General features: G+C 38.7%; 1 protein-coding gene across 1 annotated transcript in view; it reads right to left on the minus strand.

Moving 5' to 3' along the window:
* LOC119905065 (polymeric immunoglobulin receptor-like) overlaps nucleotides 1-1,932 on the minus strand; it is a 3,369-nt gene extending 1,437 nt beyond the window's left edge. The window contains exons 1-3 of the mRNA XM_038721774.1: nucleotides 1,808-1,932; nucleotides 565-909; nucleotides 72-330 (exon numbers count right to left, since the gene is read on the minus strand). Of these exons, the coding sequence (XP_038577702.1) occupies nucleotides 72-330; nucleotides 565-909; nucleotides 1,808-1,847 (644 nt within the window). The 5' untranslated portion in view covers nucleotides 1,848-1,932. The remainder of the gene's footprint in view (nucleotides 1-71; nucleotides 331-564; nucleotides 910-1,807) is intronic.
* Nucleotides 1,933-11,880: the final 9,948 nt, after the last annotated feature.

Consider the following 11,880-nt stretch of genomic DNA (forward strand, 5'->3'; position numbering starts at 1 on the left):
AAACTCACCATCTATGACAATGAGCGGAATCCTGCTGTATGAATCTGGACAAAGCTCTGCCGTAACCACACCTGTACTGTCCTGTGTCTGACTTGGTCACCTGTGTGATGCTCATTTCCAGTCCAAATGCAGATCCTACTTCATACTTTATGCTGTATCTGCCACTCTGAGTTCTGTTCCCATCTGTTTCAATGATGATGTCCTCTTGTTTTTTACATTCACCCTTACAGAAGAACTTCCATGTTCCGTAAATAGTATCGCCGCATCCAAGTGTGACATCTTCTCCTTCAGTATTTGTAAGGATAAAACCAGAAAATCCAGCCAGTGGCACTGTTGAAAAGAGGAGCAATCATTATTTACTACCTGTAAGATGGTGCAGTTTGATCACAATATTTCCTGTTCTGTTTCACCTGGTTTCACACAGGATGTGACAACCAGAGTCCGAACAGCACAAATAACTCTTATTTATTCTTATACATTCTTCCCACAATTATATTTTTCTTCAGAAATCACTTAATATGGTGAATATAAATTTGGTGTAATTTTGGGTCAGTAGAAACTCACCATCTGAAACTCTGACCTCAAAGTCAGTGAATGATTCTGGAACCGAAGTCCCGCCCAGACCACACCTGTACCGTCCTGAGTCAGACTTGATCAGATTTGTGATGGTCACAGACACAATTCCTCTTCCAGAAGATCCGTTTCTGTAGTCAATGCTGATTCTGCCACTCTGAGCTCTGACATCATCTGTTTTAACCAGAATATCTTCTGCTTTACATTCGTTCTTACAGAAGAACTTCCTGCTTCCAGACAGAGTGAAGTAGCAATTAATTGTACCAGTTCCTCCCTCAGCTCCTGTAAAAATGTTGACTTTTGCGCTGACGAGCCCAGTGTTTCCACCACACAGTGCTGTTGGAAAGATTAGAATTAGATTTTGTTATAATTAATTCAACAAACCACCTTATAAACACGTGGATATTCTTTGTGTATAATTTATGTTTCTATCCATCAATGAGCAGCTACAGTTCTCTCAGTCTGTGTAAAATCTGCAGGAAGCATCTCATTTTATCTTTGTTGTTCACAGCTCCAGCCACTTGAAAACCAAATTTGACTCTTCGACCTTTTTAAAATCAGTCCCTAAAACCACTACCCAGCTGACAGGTACCGCTGCAGGCCCTACTTTTTTAAGGGTTTAATTTTTAGTCAAAAAAAAATCTTCCAAATAAGTAATATTGTTCAATAATTCATAATTTATTGAAATGATTTAAAAATCATTTTGATAAGATTTTAGTTAACATCATGACCCACAAATTGTATCTAATATAAGACAGTAACACCAAAATTAACCAATCAAAATTTAATTTGTGGTAAATCCTGATGGTCAGTACTCTTTGTATTAGACACAGACTGTAAAATATTCTGCATGTTAATGAGGGATAATCAACTTCGAAAGGAACACAATTAAGCGGAGATGATACAAAATTCAGCTGACTCTATAGCAGTTATTGTTTTTGTACTTGTAGCTAAGGGTGTCCTAATTTTCTAACATGAACTAAATAAATTACCAACATTGAATAACAGATGATGAATATTTAGTTTAGTTTAAATTGCTTTCCATTTCATTACATGGGCTGGATCAGATTGTGGAAATGCTGCAGCAGAAACTAGTAACAGAAAACATCAGAGAACAACAGGACATCTGAATAAGAACACAGCAACTGAAAAACATTTATCATTCAACATTTGGACAAATGTCCAGCAGTGTGTGCTGCAGCTTTAAAGAGACAGTCAGGTAATCAGTCCTCACCTGAGAAGAAGCAGAAGAACAGAACACGGTGGATATTCATTCTGAATTTGATCCTGATGGAGACAAATCATTCAACTGCAGGAGAACTGCCTCTATCACTTCACTCCTTCCACTCTGTCTGATCAGTCAGGAAGATGAAGGTGCTTTAACGTTTACTCTGACAGCCAGTTCTGGGACTCTGGGTGTGTTCTTTGTTTCACTCGTTTCTCCTCCCATTCGGTTTGTCTCTCCGTGTGTGTGTTGGGTGTGACTTCACTCATGGTACCTGTACAGTTTCACACAGGTTCATAAGCAGAGATAGCACGTTAGCGGCCGGCCCAGCGCCCCAGCTGGTTAGGGGACAGTTGATAAATAACACAGTAGGCCGAGAGGAGGTGCATGTAGTTTACTTCCATTAATGATCAAAGGTTCACTCTTTTATCAATGAAACAGTCACTTCACTCCTGGTTTCAATGGTAAACCACCACAAGAATTTCAATTACCAACAAAAAACTAATAAATAATAAAGTAACATTTGTTTTCCACGTAAATGGCAAACTTATTAGAAAATTTTGACAAAAATGTCTTCAGCGTCATGCATTGCGTGAATTCTAAACGATGGATGTATCAAACTGGATTCACACAGGCGGCAGCTGCACTACATTTTTGTTCTGTCTTCTGCCCGGCGTCAACTTACGCCAGGAAGAGGACGTTTCATTGTAAGCGAGTGTTTCATTGTAAGCGAGTGTTTAGCCTGCCCCACGTTGTTGACTAGTTTATTTGTATTTTCTTGTGCTTCTACTACCGATCACAGCTCTCTGTGAACTGGTTTTGTTCTGCTCTCTGCACGGCTAAGATCCCACATGGAGCATTTCAGAATAAGAGCATTTTGCCTGCCTGATTTTGCTGACTTGTTCAGACTTTGTTGATTGTTTCAGGTGCTGTTGTTTATTGTGCTTCTACCATGGTTAAAAAGTCTGTGTAGTTAAATTGTTTCTTTTTTGTCTGTTTTAACTGTGTTTATTGTTGATATTTTTTTGTGAAGATGAATAAAATAACGAAAACTAGATGTGAAAAATTGTTGTAAACTGAAATAAAAATTAAAACGAGGATTTACAAAAAAAACTACAACTAACTAAAACTGTATTGTACGTTTGCAAAACTAATTAAAATAAACAAAAAAAAAGAGTAAATGTCAGTTCTCGCCTTTGTCAATTTATTTTATATGACTTATATTTTGGGTGGATATGAAGCTGGTTGAACTGACGTTACTAGGTCGTTGATCTAGCTGGATCGCCAATTCACGATAGACGATAGATTGATTAGACGATAGGCACCTGTTGGTGTGCCGCAGGTCTTTTATGCATTTGTTCTCCGCATGAAGGGCTTGCACGCTGCATGTCGAGTGGCTGTCCAGCTAAGACTGCTTTATTCGTCAAGAGAGCCCGGGTCAGAGCAGCGTCTGGCCGCACTGTAGCAGGTGGTGTCCGCTGTTAAGAGGAGCATAGGAAATAAATAACATTAACAAACATAACATGACAGCCCAAGCTGTGATTGGTTTTCTTTTGTTTCTCTTCCTATCTTACCAGTGTTCTCCTCTCTCTCCAAGATCTTTCTAAGTTTCTGACCTTCTGGAGAGGATTCAGCTCCACCACATCTGAGGAGATTCCACCTGACAACCCACTGCCACGGGCCTGCTCGAACCCCATCACTCCGCCTGGACCAAATTCTTGTTGAGTTTTTTGAGAATAAAGACTGTGAACTTCCTCCTCGCACTTTCTTTGTCTTGTCTTTGTCTGCACCTGGGTCCCCCTGAAACAAAACCTGTGTGAACACCTAGTGAAAGCCCTTCCTCTTTCCTATACCTTTTGAAAACCATATTTTTGTAATTTTATTTTTTAAATATTTTTGCACCACTTTTTATACTGGGTCATGTTCGGGCACTGTATTAACACCTTACTCAGTCTGTTCCACAGCTTCACTCCACATATAGAGATACAAGAACCTTTCAATGTTGCATGGACACAAAGATGCTTTAACTGAACTTCTCCCTTAAACTTGTTTTTCAACTCTTCAGATCTTTTCCTCTTCAGCTGTTTCTCAGACATCTCTCCTTGTGCACAGCGCCCAGAGTCCCATAATAATTCCAGAATGTTTGAATGTACCAGTGTTGGCAACTTTCTCTCTCCCAGAGCCCTTCTTCTCTCACAAGCACGCTACCGCCACCTGTTGCTGATTGGCTGGAAAAATGCTCCAAGCCACTTAGTTTGTGTTCCATTCACAGAGCCAGGGGCTGTGAAGGAAAACTGGATATTTCACATGTGGACTTTTATCACGGAGATTATTAAAGTCAGAGAGAGTCGGTCTGTCAGACACTGTCTGACAGACACACTGTAGTATTTAGACTCAGTCCCACATACACCGCCTGCTGACCCAGATCATCACTAAAGCACCACATGTGGATTAATTTACCACTGAAAATAGTCTCCAACAAATGCACTATTTCCTCCTGTTTGTTTAATAAAAACTACAGTCAGCAGTTGTTTTAGGAGGCCTAATAAAATTGAATATTAATATTTATTTGCCTGTTTTGAACAGCGAGGCTTGTGATGTTTATATTGTGTTGAAATAACTTAACAAAATGTTCAGTCTCCTTAAAATAGTTTGAATTCCAAATTTCTTTAAAAGCCGTGGTCGACTCTGTCCGGGCATGAACAGTCTGTAATATCACACATACAGATTAATCCCAAAACATAAAAGGAATCCACAATCCACCATATAAATAAACAAATCAACAAATGCATGGCATACATTACCACAGTGGGAGATCAGTAATTTACTTTAGCATAAAATAATAATTCTTTGTCACACCGTCTGAAAGCGTTGTGTAATTGCAATTCCAAACATGTTGCATTTAACCCTGGACTCAGGGAGACTCATCTGTGATGCAGCACTGAATCTGTGTAAACGTTTCAGTCAAAATATCTCTGTTCTCTGTGTTATCCAGACTTCAGGGACAATGTGTCTCTGTGGGATGATATGATTGACCCTAAAGCTGGATAAATAACAGGCTCACTCAGCTCTCCTCACTCATTCGAGCATACATGTACACAGCGTATGTGTGTTGCTGTGAGTCCTTCTGCAGAAGACTTGAATAAAATTCACAGAAAGACAAGTGTTTGCCTGAGCTGTTTATTAGAAAACTGGAATTGCCATCACAATTGTTAATGACGCACCTTTGAGTATTTTTCAGTCTTTTATGTAAACGTGCAGTACCATCTTTCACCACACAGGACCCACCAACATAATACAAATAAAGAATGACAAACACAATGACTTCATTAAACTAAAATAACAATTACAAAATGACGCTTAGTGTGGCATATTAAATGCTGGACTGTATTGATTTCTTTATGTTTTTCTCAAAGTTTGGGAAAGAATAACCAACACCTACATTTCTGAAGACAGATTTGACATTTCACAATAATCAAGTGATAAAATGCTGAACAACCTGAGACAAATGATCAGCTCTGCATCATCAGAAGAGAGATGATAATATGATTTATAGATAATATCTGCCAAAAGAAAAGGAAAAAAATGGAACCTTACAGCACATTATAAGCTGCACAGTACAAAACCAAGATTCAAATGCAAACATTACTATTTGTATCCGGTCTTAAAATGAGTCCCTCAATTGAAGTTCTGGTAGATGGAGTCTTCACATGTGGAGACTGGAGGACAGTTCTCATAGATGATGGACTGAAAATAAAACAGGAACGACATCAAAACTAAAATACAGTGGCCAGACTAACAGACCAGACATTTATTATTCCTAGGCAACTGTTAAATAGCACATTTAGAGCAAGAAGTACAAGGTAATTTCTAAAGTAAGAGTAATAGCAAGATAAATTGTACCATAATAAGACCAGCATAAGCATAACTGAGTAAAATCAATATTGGTGCAAAGAATTTAAAACAAAGGATGTAGAAGGGGACACTGCACTGCCTACAAAACACTATGTTAAGAGTACTTAACTCTTAACATAGGACCAACTGAGAACCTGACATTTCTATCCACAGGGCCACACTATTCTTCTCCAAAGTCATCTGTCAAAAAAACATAGTCACCTCCACCTCCATTGTACGCTGCCTGCATTTCCTCTGGTGTTCAAACCAGTATTCCTCCTTGTCTTCCATTTGTAGATGACCAGCAGAGAAACAGCCAACAGCACAAGAACCAAGGGCAGGCACACAACCAGAGGCAAGAAGTAATGGGCGAGGGACACAGGAGAGGGCTGGGAGGAAAGAAGAAAGAGAGAGAGACAAGTAGCAAATACACGGTTTATTAAAAGGGAACTTTTTATCTTTAACTTGGAACATAAGGTGCCCTGTGAAGTTTTTGATCACTAGTAGAGCTATTTTGTTTCATATGTTTGACCCTGTTGTGTTTGATTTCATGCAAGCACATCTTGGTAAATGTAATAAAGATTCCTGCCAAAAGACACCAAATCTCTGCATTCAAGTCAGTTGTTAGACCTCAAGGATACACAGTGTTTTGGTGTTTTAAAGTGCTTTCACAAGAGCAAAGAAAATAAACACAGCAAACAAAAGAAGATACACGCTAAAAGCAGGAAGAAAGTTATGAAATTAAAATACAGTTAAAAGAAAAATAGATAATTAAAATCAACTAAAATCAGGAAAGACTTTTATATAAAAGTATGTTTTAAGAAGGGACTTATAAGAGTTCACTGACTCAGCCGCCCTGAATTTCCTCGGGCAGGCTGTTCCAGAGCCTCGGGGCCCTGACAGCAAACGCTCTGTCCCCTTAGTTTTCAGTCGAGAAAATGCGAATGTGTGTGTGTTACACACTCCTGTACAGTAGATTGCGGTATGCACCTAAACATTTTTTACAATCCGGTCTTAATCAAGAGAAGAAGCAGCAGAAGGTCGGAGTCAGTGGTGAGTTCATTCATGCAATCAATTAAAAACGGATAAACTCTTAAATTACAATTTTGGCCAAAGATATACTTTGCATATTTCTGGGTGTTATTGTTGTGTCCCTGACGTTAACATATTTGATACATATTTGAACATCATTTAACACTTTAAACTGCAACAGCGTTTCAATTAGACGTTAGCGAATATTAGCTCAACACTAACTTGTTACCTATAGCAATTCATAATAACAGACTTTAGTTGTTTCTTTATTTGATTTTACCTAAGGAACACATCAGTGTCTTTTTTAAAAATGACACATGCATAGGGCACAGCCAACTGTGCTGAGAAAGTCACTTGTTGTTAACAAAAAAGACTGTCTGAAACAGGTTTTCTTATAAACACAGGATAAGTTGGAAGAGGTGAGCTGCAGGAGATATCTTCTGAAGATCCCCACCCTGGATCCTGCAGCAATTTCTGCCAATGTGCGGGATGACAGTGATATCCATTCCAATCCCAGCTGACATTGGGCGAAAGCCGTGACTCTGTTTCACAAAAGCAGTGGACCATACGTTACCATGGCGATTTATTCTGTGCAGCAAGCCTGCTCTGGACCAGGCTAAAAGCCAGGCTTAGTTAATCCTGGTCCCTTGTCTGTTCAGTCAGCAGTCACCCTGATCAGAAACCAGTGTGTTTTTTTCAGTTATTCCACGTTCTTATGTATGTGTTTTGCACATTTTTCATTAGCCTGCATTAAAATAGCAGTTTGTGATTATTAGGTTTCCTAATTGGAGAAGACGCCTGCATCGTACTTTGCACACAACAAGCATCAGCGAGTAGGTTTACGTGGAATGAAAGCACATGTAAAGAAAAATGATAAAAGAAAAGTAACACTGGCACAGCAATAAACAGTGAAAGAAAGTGTGGCAGACAATAGCAGACCGAAAGAATGTGTGAGTGGCTAAAAATATCACCGCTCTTAACTGAAACTGTCATTAAAGCAGACCGGATGTGTGTGTTTTTGGAGAAGGGCAGTTACAAGGGGTCTCTGAATGATCAGATAAGGAGACTTGAACAATGGGTGAGAGGCGGTTTGGAATGTGGTACAAAAGATCTGTTCTCCAAGATATCTCATTTCAGGGACTACTCTCGTAATCTGCCCAGCAACAGCATGGTGATTGGTGGAGTCAGAGGATGAAACATTGGGTCAGAGGACGTGGGCCAATCATGGACTGACCTACATTTATTGTTTTATGACTTGATGTATACTGGGTCAGGGAGAGATAGCGAGTCAGACTTCATGGAGTGACCCTGTTGGTGGTCAGGGAAAGGAAGACTCACAACCCCGAGCTCTTTATTCATTTACTTGTAATAAAAGTGATTTATTTTGACCAAAAACGCCGTCTCCTATTGCTTAATTAAAGAACAAGCAGGACCAAGGACAACACATAGTTTAAAAAGGGTGATTTAAAGTCACGGTCCAACAATTGCCTGACTGGCTGTCAGACTGAAGGACAAGTTACAAATATGATACACTATTTTCTATGGGCACCATATCTCTGACTTATTATCTATTATCCATATTGACTAAACAAGTTCACCATTTTCACATAAAATTGACATACCTCCAGCCTTTCTGCCTATGGAGGACTGATTCTGACAAATCCAGAAATAAATCCAGAAATAATTAAATGCTTAATAAATAATCCGATTAAATGCACAAAAAAATAAAGTAAATAAATAAATGTAGGTAGTAATGAAATTATACAAGGAGACATTAATATATGTATATATCTATTTTAATTATCTTCTTTACTTATTCACCTTTGTAATAATTACCTTATTTATTAATAGTCCATTATAATCTTCAACTTTATTTATCAATTACTTATTTTTTAAATGTATTTATTTATGTGTGTGTTTTAATGTTTTTGTCTGTTTTATTCTTCCTTTGCATTTTCTACCCTATTATTTATTTCTGCCTGTCCTTTTTACATTTCTCTATGCATTTCTGCCTCATTATGCAAATGAGGAGGGGCTGTGTCTCAAGGGGTGAACTTCTCTCCTATTGGTGGACCAGTCAGACGGTAGCGCTCTAGGCCTACTCTACCTGCACACAACAAGCTTGCTCCTCACACAGTCAGATGGCTTCCTTCAGTGCGCTGAGGTGTTTATCAACTCTATTTGAAGACAATACTACCAGCCTTTAACATAAAGACATAAAGGTGTGTTCAGCTGCGCAGTAACACAGCTATACTTGGATTAGTAACTGTAATAACGTAACTGTTTTAGAAATAGTAATGCGTTACACTACTCTTAAAGTAATGTTATTACTGCCCGACATGTCATGTAACACTGATGTACGAGAGCGACAGGGGTACACACTGCGCAAGTGTGGACAGATCTGCATGATTCATGTGGGTCAGATTTTCAGGTCGGAAAATCCTGAAAAATCACATCCCTGTTCTTTGTTTGGGTCTTTTAATATGACGTTTTAAAGCCAGATATTATGATGAATGGCACAGCAGCTGCCAGTGATTGTTGCTCTCTCTTACATGTGGTCGCGTGCAGTAGATACGTAGTATGTGTTACGTAGGTAGGTTAACAGCAAGCTCATCAGACGTTGCCTAAAAATAAAATTTGTTCACGTGTCCCGCACCTCGAGTCCGAGTCTAGTCTGAAGTCTTTTGAGGACGAGTCTCAAGTCACTGTGTGTGCAACTTGAATCCCCGTCTCTGATGTGCACTGAGCAGAATCTGTGTGGATTATGAAGAGACATTTTTATGACATTGAATAAAAAAACAACTCACGGTCTATGATAATGAGTGGAATCCTGCGGTGCGAATCTGGAGACAGAGCTCTGCCGTAACCACACCTGTACTGTCCTGTGTCTGACTTGGTCACCCGTGTGATGCACATACAGTCCAAATACAGATCCTTCTTTATATTCAATGCTGTATCTGCCACTCTGAGCTCTGTTCTCATCTGTTTCAATGATAATGTCCTCTTCTTTGTTACATTTATTCTTACAGAAGAACTTCTGTCTTCCATATTTAGTCTCTGCATCGCATGCAAGTGTAACGTTTTCTCCTTCAGTAAATGTTCGGATAAAACCAGATTTTCCAGCCAACGGTGCTGCTGAAAAGATGAACAAACATTAGTTTAGTTTCTGTACTTCCAAAGAGTCACCCGCCATTTCAACCACAGTCTTTGGCTTCAAAGGAAATAATGATCTAAGATCAGTATAATGAAGAGTCCATACATAATAAATAACTCATATTCTTCTCACAATTTCATAATAATATATATCGAGTTGAGTAGAAACTCACCATCTGAAACTCTGACCTTTAGTTCCCTGAATGATTCTGGAACTGAAGTCCCGCCCAGACCACACCTGTACCGTCCTGAGTCAGACTTGGTCAGATTTGTGATGGTCACAGTCACAATTCCTCTTCCAGAAGGTCCATCTCTGTATTCAATGCTGTATCTGCCTCTCTGAGCTCTGACATCATCTGTTTTAACCAGAATATCTTCTGCTTTACATTCGTTCTTACAGAAGAACTTCCTGCTTCCAGAGAGAGTGAAGTAGCAATTAATTGTACCAGTTTCTCCCTCAGCTCCTGTAAAAATGTTGACTTTTGCGCTGACGAGCCCAGTGTTTCCACCACACAGTGCTGTTGGAAAGATGAACAGAGAATTCTGATGGTCAGTACTTCCTGTAATGTACACTGACTGTAAAACAGAAGGCTTATCCACTGCACAGAGAAGTAGAGGTTAAAGTAGATACAAGGTACAATACAGGTTGTATAATGTGATGAAGTGAGCAGAAGAGGTGAAGATGAGAGAATGAAATGAGATGAAGAGAAAGCCATTAGCAACGTTCAGCTTTTTACTGACTCTGCAGTAGTGCTGGGAAGTAACGCGTTACTCAGTAATTCAGAATACTGCTCCTATAAATGCATGTGCAGAAAAACAGTAGTTTAAAAGTCAGGAATGACTTGCTTTATCTTTTTATTTCAGCCAGTGGCGTTATGGTTTGTAATATGAATAAAATAGCGGGAGAGGCTGCTTTGCTGGGTGTGGGGTCAGTGAAAGTAATATAGTAACGTAACGAGTGATGTAAATAGTTACTTTTATCACCCAGTAATTATTAATTAAGTAATATTATTATTTTTTTAAAGAGTAATAAGTAACTAGTAACTTATTACAGTTTCCCAACACTGCTCTACAGCATTTGTTGTTGCTGTTTTTGCACTTGTAACAATTTCCCTAATTCCTAACATGAATTGAGCAACAACAAATAACGGATGATGAATATTTAGTTTAATTTGAATTACTTAACATTTAATTACAATCAGATTGTGGAAATGCTGCTGCAAAAACTAGTAACAGAAAACATCAGAGAACAACAGGACATCTGAATAAGAACACAGCAACTGAAAAACATTTATCATCCAACATTTGGACAAATGTCCAGCAGTGTGTGCTGCAGCTTTAAAGAGACGGTCAGGTAATCAGTCCTCACCTGAGAAGAAGCAGAAGAACAGAACACGGTGGATATTCATTCTGAATTTGATCCTGATGGAGACAAATCATTCAACTGCAGGAGAACTGCCTCTATCACTTCACTCCTTCCACTCTGTCTGATCAGTCAGGAAGATGAAGGTGCTTTAAATTAATATTTCCTTCCTCTATCTGTCTTTCTGTGTGTCTGTTGGTTTGCTATCTTTAGCTTCACCCACAACATGATGACAATATGCTACTATTAAATCATACATTCAAAAAACTTCTGTGAATTTCAACAGCCTTGTGCAATCAAAATTTAAAGTGAAGACTAATTTTCAGATCAGTAAGAGACTTGCTTGAACTACTTTTGGGAGTGAATTAAACAGAGAAATGGAGGTTTCCGGTTTTTAATAAACTTCTCTGGTTGACACACAGGCAGTAAATTAGAGTCTGTGTTGCTGAGCTGCTGTAATGTTCCAGATTCTTTTGCTGTCTGTCTGTGATTATCTGACCACCATAAATAAATCTGCCTCAAATGCACATGGGCTGACATTTCCTTAATGCAGGAAGCAATTAAATATATGTTTGACCCTCATTATGCATAATAAGGTATACACTTAAAATATATTAAAAAGTATGTTGGATAAAATTCA

This window comes from Micropterus salmoides, unplaced genomic scaffold (assembly GCF_014851395.1).
Source record: "Micropterus salmoides isolate LMB-PRFRI ecotype aquatic unplaced genomic scaffold, ASM1485139v1 Ms_hic_scaffold_16, whole genome shotgun sequence".
In the NCBI taxonomy this organism is placed as follows: Eukaryota; Metazoa; Chordata; class Actinopteri; order Centrarchiformes; family Centrarchidae; genus Micropterus; species Micropterus salmoides.